The 19570-nt window shown below is 39.2% G+C and overlaps 1 protein-coding gene across 2 annotated transcripts in view; it reads left to right on the top strand.

Moving 5' to 3' along the window:
* Positions 1-19570, top strand: part of LIX1 (limb and CNS expressed 1) — a 50583-nt gene that overhangs the window by 16024 nt on the left and 14989 nt on the right. For both annotated transcript variants that reach the window (XM_028513815.2, XM_036020584.1), the window contains exons 2-3: positions 1137-1300; positions 18613-18753. In XM_028513815.2, the coding sequence (XP_028369616.1) occupies positions 1137-1300; positions 18613-18753 (305 nt within the window). The remainder of the gene's footprint in view (positions 1-1136; positions 1301-18612; positions 18754-19570) is intronic.

The following is a 19570-nucleotide window of genomic DNA, read 5'->3' as shown; positions in this document are numbered from 1 at the left end:
AACTGGCTCTAAATGGCTTGGCTTTGGTCAAAATCCCACCCTCAGCCTTGGGGAAGACAAGGTTGAAAGAAAGGTAGTTCTTTTAGGAAAACCTCTGTGCTATTTCCACAAGGAGGGGAAGGAAGCAAACAAATGACAGGCAGGCAAAAACAACATGTCCTACACTGCCTTCAAGTTATGTGGTAGGCTGTCATGTAGATAAGAGGATAAGCTTCTACGAGGTCCCAGAAACTGGAAGGAGACCGCTTGCACAAAAATTACAGGAAAGCAGATTTCACCTCACTCCCAAAAAGGACCTTTACATAGTCAGAACCATTAGCAGTTGGGATAGGCTGCCTCCAGATGTGCTGAGTGCCAGTCCTCCCATGAGTGCAGACACAGGCCAGATGGGCATCTGTCAGTACTGCTGATCAGGGAATTCCTGCATTAGGCAGAGCTTTGCCTGCATGACCTATAAGTTCTACAATTCTATTATCCTTGTTAATTTCCACAATTCAATTTGCGGTAGAGGATAAACAAACCAACCTAATTTGATCTGGAAATTCTGCAGGCTATCACAGGTCATTTAATCTAAAACATATGGCTATAGCCATTACTGTGTTTTCTGAAGTCATCTCACAGACGTGGTCCTTAACAAGGTCTCCATGTTATTAGTTTCACTTATGGCTTTTTCCAGTCTCCTGCTTATTACACAATTGCCTTTCATTCTTAAGACTGGGATAGAAAGAAGCATGAAAGAGTTTTCTTCTTCGTGCCCTTTTCCTCTTAAAACTTATCATAGGTGAATCCCAATGAAAATTACATTGGTTACATCTTTGTCTTTGAATTTGGCTTTCGCTTTGCAGGTTTAAGAATCTATGAGAAATGGGAGCAGGAGCCATGGATCTGGACAAAATTTATTAAGGCAAATTTTCAAAGAAGAATGAGTGAGATGTTTTACAAAGTAAATTTAATATACTACAATATTGTTAGAATTAGGGTACCAAACCACCTGAGCCGTACTCATGAATGAATAAACACATTTGTGTTAAGTAGTATTTGCTTCTTTCACAATTGAAAACATCCCTCAAATCAAAATTTGTTTTGCCAGGGTCTCTCCATTCTTAATAACGATTTATGTTTCTTATCTTTTCCAGTGAATGTGGTGTCAATGTTGCAGGAGTTTTGGGAAGGCAAGCAGCAACAGAGGGCTGCATTCCCCAGTGAAGGCCTGGTGGTGTACGAGTCCCTTCCATCTCCTGGGCCACCCTTTGTGAGTTATGTGACCCTTCCAGGGGGAAGCTGTTTTGGCAACTTTCAGGTAAGAAGCAATCATAAATTGGTTAATGAAAGTTAATTGGGTTAAAATAGAGTAAGCCTTTTTCTAAAATGATAATATTATAGGTTTTTTTGTTTGCAGTGAAAAAAGTTGTGTCATATTCTATTATATATACAGGAAAATTGGTCTGATGTTTCCATTTTAAAAAATAAAAGTATTGTATTTTAAATTGGGGTATCCTATGATAATTCTTCATGGAAAGTGAATTTTATAGTATTTTACTGGCCTGACAGTTGCTGCCTTTTCTCTCAAAATATTTTGGAATATACCTGAAATAACAAAGGAACTTTAGCAAAGTCCTTCCATCATGGCCCTTCCAGCAGGAGAAAGTTTCCATTGCCACGAATTCTGGACTGATTCAGGACTGGGAATCAGTGATCAAGGACTGGTCAGTCTCATACCAAAGCATTGCCAACAGCAAAGGTTACGATTTACAGGACAGGGTTCAGGCTTTGTGCTAAGCCCAAGTTCTACCTCTGAGTAACTGTTTACCCTCGGGAAATCGATTTAACTTCTTTATCTCTTTGGCTGTGAGAGGAGGAATAACACTCACAGGGTTGGTGAGGAGTCATGAGAGCCCTGGCTGGTGTGGCTCAGTGGATTGAGCACCAGCCTATGAACCAAAGGGTCACCAAATCGAATCCCCGTCAGGGCACATACCTGGGTTGCAGGCCAGGTCCCCAGTAGGGGGTGCACTAGAGGCAACCACACATTGATGTTTCTCTCCCTCTCTTTCTTCCTCCCTTCCCTTCTCTCTAAAAATAAATAAATAAATAAAATCTTTTTAAAAAAGAAGTCATGAGATATACATGCAGTGTGTTTATTTGGTACATAGGTATTCCAACTATTGTTTGATAATTATTACGAAGACTTCCAGTTAGTTAAGTCTTTATTATATTTATGATGGGTGATGATTCATTTCTGTTGTACATCTACTCACACAAAAACAGTGGCCTCCATTAACCATCAACTTCTGGTTATCCAGTCAAACAAATACTCATTGAATGAAGAGAAAGTATCATGCACTGGGCCAAGTGATGAGTATGTAATTCACACCTTTAGGAAGTGAATGTACAAAAATATTATAGTAATTATATATAATTATATTTAAGGGTCACTGAAAGCATAAAGAAAGGAATTTCTTAGTTTACCAGTGACCTCTATAAGTGTCTTTTCAGTACAGTGAACCATCTCTCAATTTTCAATGACTGGCAAAAATGCCTTATTTACAGTTTATAGACAATTGAAACTCATAAGCATTCAAGTTTCCCTCTTAGCTTTGACAGCTAGGAAGCTCAAGGTCAAATTTTCAGTGTGTCTCTTTGTAGTGTACGTCTACAGAACTTGATGTCATGTAATACTGGGTTGGTCAAAAAGTCCATATGGTTTTTTCCTATAAAATAAAAGACACAATAACTTTATTGATTTGGATATTTTGAGTATGTTGGCTATCTCCCATGTAGTATAACATTGTTCTCAATTAATGTCTTGATTTGATCGCTATCAATTTCAATTGGTCTACCTGACCATGGAGAATCATCCAGCAAGAAATCTACAGCGCGAAACTTCATAAACCCCTTTTGACACATTCAATCAGTTACAGCACCTTCTCCATACACTGCACAAATCTTTTTAGTGTGTTTCAGTTGCATTTTGAGCCTTCTTGAAATAAAAAAAGCATAATGTGTATATTCTTCCATCTTCCATATTGAAATGGCTACACAAAAACTCACCAATTTCAGTAAGTTTTTTAAATGCACATTGATATGACAGCTGTCATACTACAATCTAACAAAATTGTTTCAAATGAAGATAAAGGCAGCTAAAGGCTACTAGAGCCATGTTACTGAAAAGACCAAATGCATTTTTTGGCCAACCCAGTATTTATATTTCTATCTTTAGTCCCCTTTTTAAGTTAGTATGTCTCACTCCTTTATGTTATCCTATTACCATTGTTATCTGTTTTATGTTATTTAAATATTTTGTGAATGAGAGGAGAATATAGTTTAATAAATGGACCCACAGACCTGTGTCTGCCTAGGGGAAGTCAAAGAAGGATTCACAAGGTGACGTGTGCAGTTGAGGGTGTCTTTGCCAGTCTGTAGAGGAGGATGACATTCTCAGCATAGAAGACAGTGTGAACAAAGGCATGGAGAAGAGAAAACCGCAAGCACTTGCAGAATTTTGGGAGCCTACATGTGTGTGGCAGGGAAGTAGTGGAAAATGATGGCCAAGTACCCACATCAAACCACAGGGATCTTCATGCTTTGGAAAGGACAGCAAGTTTTATTCTGTATAAAATCAGCACCCCTGGAGGATTCTGAGAAGGAGAGTGATATATTCAAATATGTTTCAGAAAGATTACTCTGGCAGTAGTGTGGGATACTTTTAAGGATAATTTAAAAACTGTTTTCAAAACTTCTGATGCAGCAGTCAACACAGTCCTGCCACCTTCTGCACTGAGTAGTGGTCACCAGTGGATCTTGACCTCTGAGTAATGAAAGTGAATTAATTGCCTTAGAAGGATGATTTGAAAGTAGGTCTAGAAGCCTCAGAACAGAGCTTGATATAACCCCAGACACTTAGATAAGAATGATAGGCAGGGGAGGGGGAAGAAAGGCAGCACTGAGGAAGGGAATCCCTAATGCACATGAACCTGCCCACTCACACAGAGCTCCCATCAGACTTCCTCTTTCAGGGGAGACCTCCTGGGGAAACAGACAGGCTCAGCCAGAGTCTTGACAGCCACCTAAATGAATGTATTTCTCTGTCTACGAATGTCAATGGACTAAAGATGGCCAAACATTTCAGGAAACCCAAAAGCAAAAGAGAAAAATTCAAGGCGAGCAAACAAAAGAATAGAAATGGTTCAAGTAGCAAAAGACATAAGAGTATTACAATGAGAATCCTCAAAAAATTGTGGGAAGATACTTATCACTCAAATATCTATGATATCAGGAGTAAGCAAGTAACAGGAAATTTAAAATATGATTTCTGAATTAGAAAAATAAATAAATAAATAAGCAGTAAATCGACAGGTGGACATAGATCACAGCCAAATTAGTAGAGGAGCTCTAACTGGTGTGACTCAGTTGTTTGAGCATCTATTGTCCCTCAAAGCAAAAGGTTGCCAGTTCGATTCCGGGTCAGGGCACATGCCTGGGTTGTAGGTTCGATTCCTGGTCTGGAGGCATGCAAGATGCAGACATCAGTGTTTCTTTTTCACATTGGTGTTTCTCCCCTTCTCTTTCTCCCTGACTTCCTTGCTCTCTAAAAATAAATAAATAAATAAATAAATCCTTTAAAAAATTGTAAAGGATAACCAAGTAAAAAAAAAATACTAACGTAAGTGTTCTATCACTTAGAAAACACAAGACAAAGAGATGGAAAACAATAGCACAGAAGACATGGGGGTAAATATTGAAGATAAATATTTTAATAACAGTTCTAGAAAGAGACAAAGGAAATAAATAATGGAAGTAATTTTCCTTGAGTTGAAGAAAATCACAAATTTTTATATTGAAATGGCCCGCCAAATTCAAGCAGGATCATGACAGAAGAATCACTCAGCTCCATGGCTGTGTAGGACTCAGGGACAGCACTCTGCTTAAAAGATGAGTCGAGGGGCTCTTTTTCATCTAGTGTTTGTACGTTGATCTCAGTGTTTGTTCTTTAACATAGATTTGATGTTTACCTATATGTAGGGTAGTTTTGGGGAATTGATGAAATCAGGCAAAAAGTGAGGACTGAGTCAACAGACATGAAAACCACTTATTTGAAAAGATAAATAAGGGAGACAAATCTTTTGGTGTTTCTGAGTAAGAATAAAACTGACAAATATACTACAGTAAGCATGAGAAAGGATGCAATTATAGGAATGTGATATTGGAATACTGCACTATTATACTCATCTCTTTAAAACATGAAAACTTAGGTGATATTGATTATTTCCTGGGAATTCTCTGTATTATCTTTGAAACTTTTCTGTAAGTCAAAAATGTACCATATTTTGCCCTATATATGATGCACCCACATTTTTGACCCAACTTTAAGGGAAAAAAATCTTGTTTTAATTTTTTAATTCAATTTTTTAGTTTATATTTAGAAACAAAACTAATGATCATATTCCAGGGTATTATTTTACATACAGATATTGTTATTGCTTACACTTTTAATGCATAAGCATGAGAATGAAAACATTCGTATAGATACAGAATTAGTACTACCATGTATAATGCACATCCTTATTTTTCCTTCAAAATTTGGGCAAAAAAGCACACATTATCCATGGCAAATATGGGTATTTCAAAATAAAATTTTTTTAAAGGCTTAAAGGGCTCCCTGTTACCTTTTTATTATAGTCTAAATTTCTTATTCTGTCAATAAAGACTCTACAATTGGCCCTAACCTGTCCTTCCAGCTTTATCTCCCCAAATTTCTCTTCTGACACTCAGCGACTCATCCTAACTGCTCCTCATTCCTGCCATGACCCCTTTCAGCTGCTCACACACACACCATAACCTCCTCATGAAGCGCTGCTGCCGACTTCTCTCCACGTCTAAACCTTGCCTGTCTCCCAGGACTCCACTCAAATGTCACACTCTCCACGAATTCCCCTGAATTCCCTGCTAGATTTCTCAACTTCTGATTTCCCCAGGCAGTTATCTCAGTTTGCCTTCTAATTTTTTTGGTTTTGGTTTCCTTTTACCTTATGCTACAGCTACTTACGTGCATGTTCTGTCTCTGTAATTAAATGTAAGTGCTTCAGGGACAGGGTCTGCACTCTTATATTGCTATGACTTTAAGCACTGTGCTTTGCATGTAGAAAGTGCCTAATAAATTTTGTTGAACGACTCACTAAGTGAATGAATGACAAATCCTAAGAATCAATGAGGTTTATATTTGTCCACTTTTGTGTATAATCATTATTGATTGATACATAAAATAGCATACACTATTATATGCAGTATAACATATGAACTAAGATATTTCACCTAACTCTGCAAGACTGGGCTGAGAAGAAAGTCAGTAACACTAAAGTCAGCTCATCTTATTAGGTTCATATCTGTAACTAAAGTTTTGGAAGTAGATTAATTTGGAAGTGCTGATGTTAAAAACCTTCTAATTCTCTCTCTATTTAATGTATACATTAGTAACTTTCCCTCCACCTTATACCCATGACCATGAATAACCAGGATTTGGCCATACTTCTACCCAAGTATGCATTAAATTTGTTCATATGTAAAAAGCACACATTATAATCTATCTAGAATATAATGCATTTGACAGATCAGTGAATGGTTCTACAGGATATGAGCCTAAGAAATTATAATGTTTTTGTTTTTGCTACCTTGAGAACTGTGAATTTCCCAATTGTCTCATAAATTTCTACCCCAAATGAGAGGACTCCCTTAGGGAGTACATTAAACATCCTCTTTGTGGTCTTTAAAAAATAGAAAACAAAATGAAAAAACAACTTTTCATCATGGAGGAGTCTTGATGATCTCTCTGATCATCTCAGGGTCTCCTTTTCCTTATGTTTAAATCATCATATTTTAAGGTTCTCAGGAGTATTGTTAACATCCTTGCTTTAAAAGATCCAGAATTTCCTGAATCAAATATGTTTTGAAAATGTGTTTGGGTGATTGGCTGCCAAATCTGGCCCCTTAACCCGTTTGGCCCTCCAAAATATGATTTGAGAAAAGATAACCAGGAAGGAAAATAAAGAAAGAAAGAAAATTTCCCCTAAAGCAATGTCCTTGTACTTTTTTTGTCAGTTCAGAAACCACCTTAAATGCTATTTTCACCATATAACATTTCATCATGTTTTTTGCCAGCAGTTGGCCTGTGAGAGCCTACATGTTCATTCCTGCAATGCCTTTCACGTAATCAAATGTCACCCTTGTGCACTGCAAATCATTTCATGATGGATTATTAATGCCAAGACCATGTGCTGAGACATGGAGAAACCATTATGCCAGCAGTAGCCTTCTTACTGAGGCATGGACGTCACTTCCAATGGTGCCAAGTAATTGAAAATATTTGAAGTGTAGTGCGGAACTGGATTGCAGGATTAATCCCTCTAGTTTCATGAAAACTGTAAGAGATTATGCTCATTCATTCTTTAAAAAAGTGACATTCAGACTGCACTTTAGTTTTCTGATTCATCAAAGGAAAGCAGTCATAGGCTCAGATGGACACGAACCTCTGGTTTGAGGAGAAGAAACCTCCTACTGAAGTAAAGAGGAAGCTGTGTTCAAGAAGGCTAATTAAAGAATTCTCAGTTAGGCTTGACACCACAACCCCCCAAAATACAGAGAGCCGGAGGGAAAGAAAACAGCCATAATCCTGTCTTTAACCCACTCCTTCATAAACTACCATAGTAGAGGAAAAGAGAAGTGAAAGTATGATTTCTTTTTAATTTCTAAATAATGAACAAAATGATCTGTTAATACAAAATTATGTTTTTAGAAAGTTATATTGAAATTCATTGATACAGTGTCTTTTATAAAAAGAAACCATCCTCTAATATTAGAGGCATTAAGTAGGAATTCGTGCATTTTGGATTATTTTTTATGCCATTTTCATCTAGGCAGTTAATCCTTCCCTAGCCATATGTCATGACAGTGAATACTGGCAGTAATTTCCATTTGTTACAATAAGAACTACACAAGGGCCATCAGACCCACCTCTGGCTTCCGTCTTGATAAACTCAGAAGGAAAGCTGCTCATCATTTCAGCGGCTGTTTTTGTTTCCAAATCCAAAATGGGTACTTAATTGAGTGTTTTATCTTATTTTAAATTTTGATTAAAAGGTTTGTGATTCAAGCTTTATTTTCAAGCCAGTGACATGGTCTTCCATATAGTCTGCTAGAATGATTTGGATTAATGAATTTTATTCTTATTGGGAATAAAAAGCAGAAATTCCTTTGGGTATAGTACTAGACCAGGCAATTATTTATGTGCCTGAGTTATGGGTGAACAAAGAATGTATCCCTTGGCTAAAACATTGATGTGCTAGCTCAATTTATTTGAAGCGTAGGACATATTCATTGGGGTATCATATCTTTTTCACAAGCATTTTGCTGTTGTTAAAATTGCTTCACAATAATAAATACAGGTGTTAAACACTAGGTCCAGGTACTTAAGCTGTTTGTATAATTCCAGGCGCCACACAAAACCGAGATATGTAGTATTTCCACAGGCAAGCTGCTGGTTGGCTTTGTGCTGGCGTTGCATAAGGGGACCACACAGCCGGGGGACGCAGCGTGGAACACTCGCAGCAGAGGAGGGTCTTCCAAGGCTCTGTTTCTAAAGGGCGTTTAATTTTTGTGCCACTTAGTTTACAAACCAAAGCCTTTGCCTAGAAAGGTACCTAGAAAAACTATTTTTTTAAGACAAATACTGGCTGATGGGGTGTTTAATTTTGTTTAGTTATGTAACACTATAAGCTCACTTCACCTATATTATCAGGTATAAAACACATATTTCATACTTTCTTGTACTGAATGATTCCTCTCAAAGTCCAGGGAATAAAAGTATATTTAAATCACAACAAGCTAAATTGATAAAATTGTTTCCCAGGTGACTTGACTTAATGGAATTATAATGCTCCCTTTTTACCGATTATTAAATAAAGCCTAATCTTCACATTCCATGCCTCAAACAGGGAGTTAGTTTCTGCCATAGAATTGAGACTGTAGACCCTCACTAATGCTATTATTTATTTATTTATTTATTTATTTATTTATTAATTTTTTACTGATGCTGTTTTAATGTCCAGTGTTTCTGTTTGGAATCAGCCATGACCTCTTTTGCCTCTGTCTCTGGAGTTGTATACGTGACTTGGATGCACGGCACACTATATGCAATGTACCTTAACTTCTAAAAGAGGTATTTCTTGGTAGAAATCTCCACAGGAAAGCATCCCATTTTGTAACTAATAAGACCCCAAGATAGGAAGATTAGTTATAACCTCTTTCCATTGAAAGTCATACATCAGCCGATGATAAAACTGCAATGCCTTGCCCATAAAACTGGGAGTGCATGCTGTTTTAGTGAGACCATACACTATTTCCCCGGAGCTTCAATCTGTATCTTTTCTTACCAAACAAAATAAATAAAGGTGCTTGGCCTCCAAATAGAAGAGCAGAGTGTAGGGAAAGAAACACTTGGGAAAGGCCTTCATGGTAAATAAAGGCTTGGGTCTTACGCCACAGGAGTCCCCCAGCCCCTAGCTGATGAGCTTTAGGAAGATGCTCACCATCTCAGGAGTTGCTGAGTGAGGAGGAAAGGCTGAATCCATCCTTCCCCAGCCCCCCTTCATCCCTCTCAAGTGCAATCAGAGCCAAGTCCCTTTACATCAAAGCAACTATAAAAATAAACCAAAACTTTGAGCCCCGATCAATTCATCTTGTCTTCACCTTACCTTGAAAAAAGAAAAGAAGAGAAAAAAGGGAAAAGAAAAAACCTCGAGGAGCAAAACACAACATGGTTTTGTAATAGTTACCAGGGACCTTGGTCTAGGTATGTGTGTAGAATAGCATTTGTGGCAGAGGTAAATGAGGAGGAGGCCAGGTGGTTTATATTATAAAAATAACATTCTGACCCACCATGTGCATGAAACGTTTCTTTCACTTGACAGGAACTGGTGAGTTTTCTCTGAAAATTGGACTCCCAGACCATTCCCTTCCCCCATTCCTAGCCAAGACCCCCATTCCCAGCACGCACAGAGCTCCAAATTGTTCCCAACTTATTTGCAGCCAGCCTGACCTATGGAGAGAGAGACACGGTATTAACTTGGGTGACTGGGTTTCAACCGTTGCCCTTTTTCACATCACCATCTGGAAGGGGAAAAAATGTTAATGTATCCACAATTAGATAAATTGGAACACATGTAAATGTTCATGCTTAAACCAGGGCAGTCAAGGTCTTAAAGAACTGAAAGGGGGACAATTAGCAGCAGGGCCTGGTTTCATGGCGTTCTTTGTGCTGATGGCTTGCTGTCACGATGAAACCAAGGTGTTGGTGACACTGACCAGAGCTGGCAGGCCATACACACAAATTCTGCAAGTCAAGTCACTTGCTGAGATTTAGACTCCAAGTCACAAAGGCAAAATGTTCTCAACCACCTGAATGAAGACTTGACAGCCTAAAGGATTTGGGCAAGAATTCTCACAGAGTCAGTTTATTTGGTTTTGCCACTTGAAAAGTCCCAGCTCAGGAAATCCCATTGGGTACCATGTCCTATTGAGCTGCATGCATGCTGCCTCAATAACAATGACATGTCCTTGAATCCAGGAAGGACATCTCAGCTTTGAGTTCCCATGCAGATACAATCTGTCACATTTACTATTACTTTTCTATTCTTGCTCAAAAACCTCACTCCGTATAGACCATTTTTCAACTCCTTGGTGCCCTTGGTAGGCACTGAGTAAAGTGTTCCTAACCTGGTTTTATATGTCTTGAACCTGTAGACCTATTTTTTCTTGATGTCTTTAAAATACAAGTAAGAATAGTTCTAAGAAGTCTGTTGTATGGAGAAGTCTGTTTAAAATGGAGAGATGTTATTATATCGATGTCTTTCCATGTGCTTTCCTAAAGAAAGCCCTAGAGTTGGGATGTATCTACAGTAAAATCTTGGGGTCCAGAAACAGCTACTACACACGTGTATCCTACCTACTTTCTAACACAATGCACAGGAAAAAAATGTTAATCAAATAAGGGCCACCAGGAGTATAATTGTTCAGAGTAGAAATTGTGTCAGCCTGGCTATAAGGTTTTCCTATAAACAGTAACACACTTATCAATAAAGTATTTAAGTAAATACTTTAGTGTTTACTTATTAAAGTAAAATAATTAACAATAAAACTACTTTCTTATTAGGCATTTCTATTTTTATGACATGTACATGACTACTGAATTTTATTTCAATTAACTTAAGAACTTCTATACATACTAAAAAATTGACTAGCCACTATTCTATTTTGAGACAGGCTACTGGCCAAAATTAATCTCGGTTGATTAATTTTTTGTTGCCTAGTGTGACCCTTTGGAAAATTATCACTGAAGAAATAAAAACTGCTGAGCAAAAGAAGAAAATTGAAACCTCCCTTAGTTAAATCAGCAGTGTCTATATACTTCCCGAGGGCCCAATTTTAGAACTGTCATGAAGGAATTTTTTTTCAGCTTGAACACTGCTTTTCTTGAGGAATTTCCTTGTGAGAAATTAGCATTTTTGATGTTAGCAGGAGTGGATTTACCATTGTAATATGGTGATTTATAGTAAGAAATTTTTATACTTGTTCTTTATCCTGATTTCCAGCACAGAGTTCCTAAATCCTTGGAATTTCCCAAATGATAAGAGTGATAAAGATATCTTTCGTTATCCATAACAAAACCCTTTTCTACCACACTTAAATTTATGTCAGTAAGGTGACTTTTGGAAAGCCTCTAAAGGTGAGGACTAGTGGGTAGGACAATCAACCATGTGACTAAATGGTTTGAACTTTTGGCCCCACCTTCTGACCTCCTAGGAGAGGAAAGGGGCTGATGCTTGCCATAATCACCAATGGCCAAGGATTTAATCATTCATGCCTACATCATGCCTCCATAAATATCCAGAATGGTGGGACTGGCAGAGCTTCTAGGCTGGTGTATATCTGTAGCACTGGGAGGGTGGTGGGCCTAGAGAGGGCAGGGGATCTCTGAGCCCCTTCCCACCTTGTGAATCTCTTCCTCTGGAGGTACCTGTTTTAGTAAATCAGTGATCTAGTAAGTACATTGTTCTGAGTACTATGAGCCATTCCAACAATGGCTGGAGGAAGGAGTCAGGAGAGCCTCTCATTTATAGCTGGTTGCTCAGAAACACAAGTAACAACCTGGATGTGACATTGGTGTCTGAAGTGGGGGCAGTATTGCAGGACAAAGCTATTAATCAGAGGTAGTTGATGCTACCTATAGGCGATCGTGTCCAAATTGAGTTCATTTATTGGATATCCCGTCAAAGAAGTGGGTTTTCCCCAACATTTGGTGACCATAGTATTAGAATGCAGAGTGTTGTAGCACAATAGAGAAGAGAGCTTTCCTTCTCCACCATGAAGCCAATGAAGCCCCTGCATAGGCTCCTTCCGAATAACAGTGTCAATTTTTTTATCTGTAATTTCATATCATTTTTTTAAACAAAGTTCCCTAAATTTTGTAAACTTCAGATCCCACAAAACCTGATTCTATCCCTGCCAAAGTAGATGTGGGACACTCAGTGAAGCTAGAGCAACATTCTTCTAAAATAGTCCTGGGTCCACCTGGCCTCAAAAGTACATTTTAAGCTTGTTAAAATGCAGGACCTCCCACCTCCCGCCATCCATCTGAAGAGACCCTGATTCAGTAGGTTAGATCGGGGCCTGGGATTGTGCGTGTTTAACAACCTCCACAGGTGATCATACTATGCACACTAAAGTTTTTGAGCTATTGTATCAGAATCCTGGCCTATGCTTAACAATGATCTTCAGAGTGTGCCCTATGGGCTCCCAGTAGCTTGTTGGTGATCTAACACTCAAAATAAAATACAGACCAGAATGAGCATGAGCTGGTCTTGAGAGAATTTCTTATCAAGTGGATCTTGGGAAGTTTAATTCAAATAGCGTTTAATTTTGACAAGTTATCTTTTTTTTTTTTTAGCAATCTTATTCGATAAAGTCCCAAATTCTCATGACTCACATTTAATCAAGGGTCACTTCCAGACAGCACAAAAAACTTCCTACAGAAGATGACATTTGGTCTTCTGGTCTACACATAGTTGGCCTTTCTCTCTCTGTTTCTCTTCTAAGTCTAGGTAGAGAAAAGCATCAAATGGGCATCAGGAGGAAAAAGGATATGACAATTATTGTGAGCACATTTCCCTCCTCACTGAGCACAGTTTCTTCTAAAGGAAGCTGAGTTCCATGCCAGGTGGGAAGAGATGTTCTTGGAGTCTTATGTTCAAGTGACCCACAGAATATCAAAATTGGAGTTTTAGCTAAAGTACTATACTGATTTCAGAATTCTGTGAGGCTTTAGCCATATTGTATATCCTCTCTATTCCAAGGTGACTGACCATTTCTGTGACAAACAGAAAATAGTGTAATGTTTAATCATCTGTAGACTCTCAAGTCAGATAGATCTGGAGCTGAATCTTGTTTTGGTCACTTTTTAAGTTGTATGACCTTGGGAAATGTAATCTCTGTTTCCTCAACTGCAAAATAAAGCCAGCCTCACTATACTGTCGTAATAACTTAATGGGACAATAAACATAAAGTGCTTAACTCAGCAGCAAGGATTACTATTGTCAGGCTCTCCATCAAGGATGAGCTGAGAGAAGTCCTACTTACCTGATTTGTGCAAAGCCTTCGTATTTGTTACCTATGGCTGGATAACAAATTGCCTCAGAGCTAAATTATCATCTGATTTCCAAGGCTCAAGAATCTGGAAGCAGCTTAGCTCGGTAATTCCGGCTCAGGGTGTCCTGGAGTTGCAGTAATCTGAGGTCTTGATCCAGGCTGGAGGGTCGGTTTCCAGTCTCCCTCCGGGGCCTCTTGGTGGAAGGCATTAGTGCTTTACCGCATGTGCCCTGCTGTAGGACTGCTCACTCACAGAAGCTAACTTTTCCCCGAACATGTGAGCCAAAAGAGAAGACAAGTGTGATCAAGACAGAAGCCACTGTGTCTTTTATATTTGAATATCAAAAGTGGCACACCATAACTTCTGCCGTGTTCTGCTGGTGACACAGATCAGCCCTGGCACAGTGTGAGAGGGGACGGCCCGGGGGTGTGGATGCCGGGAGGCGGAGTTCACTGGGGCTTGCTCAGAGGCTGGCTGCTATTGCCTTCATGTCATTTTCCTTAACAATGCTATAGACGCTCTTTTTTATTATTACTTTTTGCTTTAATTTTAGATTAGAGTCAGGAGGCTTTCGAGTAATTATGTTGGTTTATAATCTAGCAGCAATGAAAGGCATCTGAGCATCAAGATAAATGTCTGAGTGGAGCCTGACAGCCTCATGAGAAGCATGTGGTTCCACATGCCTAAGAAATCCACCGCTGACTTTCCTAGACTCTTGACTAGTAAATATTCCAGCTCTGCACTTTCACAAAGTGCAAAGGACAGAAGCTGTCTCTTTATATTAAGTAAGAATGGTTAGCAGATATGGCATGGTTTACAAATCTGTATTCATGATTGAGGTTTGGCTGAAAAACAGCAAGAATCAACCATACAGGCTGGGAAGTCTAATTCTCGCAGGAAGTTGCTTTGAAATAACCCCATACTTCACTCACTCTCCAAATGATGTCTTTGATGACCAGTTTGGACACATCAATAAAACGTTCTGTCACTTACCCACTGTTTGATGGTAACTCGAACAGTTTCTGTTCTCACAGCAGAAGCCACACTCTGATTTAGATTTGCCAAGCAGATTGCTTTTGGCTAAATTTCTTTCCCAAACACAGGTCCTTACAGTTTGAGAGGTCCCATTAAAGATCCCTAAAGAAAAATATGCAGCCTTCACTGGCTTAGATTTGTAGCTCCAAATTTTAGGAGAAAGCAGCTGGTTAACATTATGAACATTTTGAAGTACTTGTCTTTCAGAAATGCAAAGAACAATAGTAAGAAAAGCCCTTTGATGGCCCAGAATTTATTTTATGTACTTATTAATTGGTACACTTTCTCCCCCATTTTAACCAGAGATTCTGTGCATTGCAACAATAAAGTAAGTAAAGACATGTGTCTGCTTTAACATCTTGATATCAGTCAGGTCTCCATAGTCCATTTTCAAGCTTTCTGTTCCTGCAGCCCGGCAGCACTTTGATCTCAGAAGCAGTGCCATTTGGTTATAAGTGTATGTGGTGCCTTTGATCTAGTACTTAGCTGGTCTCATTTAAAATAGATAGCTTCTTTTATCTACGTAGCGTTTACTAGGTCTCTCTCTATGAAAGATGGTGCAAAATGCTATTATTTAGATAGAAAGTTATATAAAGTGTCTCAAGAGTGCCCAGATCTGAATCTAATTCTCTAAATTTTAAAACCCCAATAGGTTTATTATAGATTTGGTAAAGCAAATTCCTATTAAAATGAGCTGCTCCTATAGATGTCAAATAATAGTTGCAAAAACTTTGTTGGCTTTTTAAGGAGGAAGTGATTTGCTAAAGACTAATAAATGTATCCTATACTCAGGCAAAAATGACAGTCTCAGAGTGTCTGAACTTAATGTCCAATTATATACTGAAATTCATGTATTAATGTATTTTTTATATCACTGGGTTATGCATACTATACAGGACATATTTAAAAGGGGCTTTTCAAAAACAATAAATGTATATCTTTAATTCTTTTTTTTAAGGATTACTTGAGCATTTTAGCAAGTGCATTAGTGACCTGTGTTTGAATCTCCTAGGCTGCATTTAGTTATTCATTCAATGAACCATACTGCAGGTGCAGAGACACAAAGATGATAGTCACAGACCCTGACACCAGGTTGCTCACAGCCTGTAGTTGGGGGACAAAGCACTAGCAGACAGTTATGTGACAGTGTGGTGAATGCCAGCTGGCCTTGGGAGTGATCAGGGAAGGCTTTCTAAAGAGGTGGCACCCAAGCATCAGTGAAATACTGCCAACTCAGGACTCAATGTGCCATCATCTCCCAGTCAAGTCCATAATGTAGAGCCAACCCCTCTGCCCAGGCACCACCCCGCACACTTCACAGTTTAATGCAGGCACCTACACTTTTGGAGAGGTCTGAACCTTGAATAGCTTTGCTTGCTGCCAAAAGCTACCACAAAGCCTTCTTGCTTGTCACTCCACACTAAGGAAAAAAAGCCCCAAACTACTTTTCACCTACATTTTAGATCTGTAGCTCAATTATTTATATCAGAGAGATATTAGAAATTTCTTTGTGTTGTAAGTTAAAGTAGCTGGATTTTTTTTTTTGGCAGGAAAGTGACTATTTATTGTATTTTTTCCATTACCACTTATCTCCCATACCATCTTCTACCTCCACCCACCCCCGTCCACTGCAATCACTACATTATTATCTGTGTCCATGAGTTCTTTCTTTCTTTTTCTTTTTTGATTGATTGTTCTGTTTTATTAGGGTACTGACACATTTCTTTTCCTTGGTTTCATGTTCCTACCATTTCATAAGTCTTGTCATTACTTTGTCCGCAGTACTAACTGCAAGTACTAACAGTGCGTGTGCACTTGCTGGCACTGACCCCCGGAGGCAGCACTCTGGAAGATACTCAAGGACAACGTAGGGCCCTACATCCCAGGCCTGGAGGTTGGGACAGGGGCAGGAGAAAGTAATCTGTAGTCAAGTGCAACATCTTTACAATAGTAGTCACAACTGTTCTAGGAAGGTCTTGTGGGGAAACCAGAGGGCCAGGGCCTTGCTTCGGGACACTCATACTGGGTTTGTGGAGATGGACAGGAGAGGCTGGCCTCTGGATGACACAATGCTGTGAGGTTGGAGTGTCCCTGGTCAGTGCGAGATGGTCAACGGGCAAATGAGGTAGAGGCAGTGTGTGCTGAAAGCAACCTGTGGGGGTTTGGCTTTTCTCCCACTGGTGCTGCCAAGGCACTGAGGCTGCGAAACTGCAAAATTAAGTGGGATCTTTGGTACTTTCCCTATTTCTTCACATCAGTCACCAAGCACTACTGATTCTGAGAATCATGCATTTTAGATATCAGGAGGCTTCAACATCAGAGAGGCTAGTCTCCCCATTTATCCAGTGAGGAAATACACCCCAAATTCAGGCATCCCGCATGTCATAGTAACTAAGTAGCAGAGCCAGGGGTGCCTGGCCACCCTGTGGACCAGGACCTGGGCCTGGGCTTCTCTTCCTGGCGTTTCCCTCTAGGGGTCTTGGAGTAGGGTCTAGGACCCTGGACAGTTCACAGAAGCTATGGGAGAGAGGCCACCATACTTGGGGGGCCCTCCAACAGGAGTGAGCTCCAGGGACAGTGCTATTCTCATAGGGCTTCATCCCTCTGTCTGGACTTCCAGGGTCCACACCAGGCCAGAACTAGAATAGGAGTTGTAGCTAGTAAGTACAGAGAAAGAGAGAACAGAAAAGAATCAGGATACAGCCCTTGCCAGCCTCAGTTCATTAGAGTGTCATCCCAATACACCAAGATTGAGGGTTCCTGCCCCAGTCAGGGCACAGGCAAGAATAAACCAATGAATACATAACTAAGTGAACAACAAATCAATGTTTCTCTCTCTCCCCTCCCTGCCTCTCTCTTTAAAATCAATAAATTTTTAATTTTTTTTAAAGAATCAGCATACATTGAGCAGACTCATGTGAGTCACAGGGAAGCCAGGCTGGGAAGAAGGAGAACAATATTACATTTGGGAAAAATTAATTTTTTTACAAGTTACTAATCATATACTGCCTCTGGCTGCTAACTTTGGGAAGGTCAAATGGAGCCCATCCCATCCAAACTACATGGACTGAAACCAAGGTAGAAAAGTGGTCCCCAAGAAAATCAGGGCACTGTTATTAGAAGGAGGTAGAAGATAAGTGCTGGAAAAGCAAAAATAGTAGATTTTGACAGCAGTTTCCTTACCTAACCTGGAAGTAAAAAAAAAAAAATATATATATATATATATATATATATATACATGTATATATGACTGGAGTGTTCTCACAGAGTGTTTAGATAGAGCATATTTGCACTGCTTTATCTATATTAACTATTTGAGGCTATCCTCAAACCTGTTATGGAGGGGCTACTATTACTCCCATTTACAGAGGAGGAAATTGAGTCACAGAAAGACTAACTTGCCCAAGATCTTTCAGCTAGTAAGTGCCAGAGCTGGAATCTGAAGCTAAGCAGCTTCTGACTCCAGAACCTGTAAAAGTATTTTCCACTTTCCTTCTTTCTTTACATTTTTTTCTCTGAAAAAAAAGAAAAAGAAAAATTTGAGGAAGGCCCTGATAGTGAATGTAATCACCTGGCACACACTGTTAGCCATTATTACTTTTGTGATTATTTATCAGCAGAATATGTAACCTCTGATGCATAGTAACTATTCAATGGCTATGAAATAAGACAAAGAGCATTTGAAGCCCAACCAACACATTTGCATGGAATCTAGGACTGAAAGAAAATCTGTATGATCTTCAGGGCATTAGCAATATGTATGAAAGAATAGGATGAGACAGTAAATGTATGAATAGAAATGTCTAGAGACCCATTGAGGTAGGGACAACATGGTGAATGGTAAGTCTTTCAATGAACCCTATTCTCCTTCCCTTCTCAAGTGCTGCTTAAGTAGAGCTGAAGCCAGACGGGATGCAGCTAAAGTGGCCCTAATCAACTCCCTCTTCAATGAGCTTCCCTCTCGAAGGATCACCAAGGAATTCATTATGGAGAGCGTGCAGGAAGCAGTCGCCTCCACTAGCGTGAGTACCCACCAGGGGGTACTCACCCCCATTTAATTTTTTACCCATTAAATCATTAATTTTCAGCATAAAGAACACTTGATTGGAAAGCACAAAATTGGAGCTGGCTCCCTATTCTTCATCTCAGTAATATTCTTTAACTCCCCTGGATCACAATGAATCAAGCTTTCAATCGATGTAGATAATTTGATCCACCTTGATTTGTTTATTTGAATGTTTGCTGCTTGAGGAGCATTGATTTGTTTTAGGGACTGAGACCACGTGCAATGGAACACTGCTTTAATCTAAAGGCAAACTAGCTCATTTCCCCCTAAATTTAACTAATCTTACAAATTGTCTGAAGTGCTTATTAAAAGTGCAGCCACCATGGACGGTTGCAACCTGTATTTTTATGGAATTGCTGACTGCTTAGATATGGGAAAGCTAGGTACCCCAGATTTGTTAACTATTAGAATTATCATGTCTAATCAATTCTTTCAGAGGGCTTTGAAAATTTTTGTAATGGATATAACTGAATGCAAAATACTTTAAGAGCAAAAAACTTTGTCTTAGAAATTTAAACAGCATGTTTTCTCAACAATTCAGGAATGTATGATTTGCCCATGAATTATTTGGAGTCCCGATTCTTGTTACCTCCACACCGTAAGCCTCCAGGAAGCCTTGGATCCCCGCTGTGGCGGGTATCTCTTCCTGTACAACCTCCCAGGGCGGAAACAGGGCATTACCAGAGGGATCAGCGGACTCCTGGTTTGTCTTCAGCATAGATGAACCAAATCTAAGATTTTCATTGTCTGATTCCCTTAGTGTGATTGTAAAG

The sequence above is a fragment of the Phyllostomus discolor genome, chromosome 3 (assembly GCF_004126475.2).
Source record: "Phyllostomus discolor isolate MPI-MPIP mPhyDis1 chromosome 3, mPhyDis1.pri.v3, whole genome shotgun sequence".
NCBI classification, from domain to species: domain Eukaryota; kingdom Metazoa; phylum Chordata; class Mammalia; order Chiroptera; family Phyllostomidae; genus Phyllostomus; species Phyllostomus discolor.
Note: the sequence above shows the minus strand (reverse complement) of the source record. Positions and strands in the feature narration are given on the sequence as shown.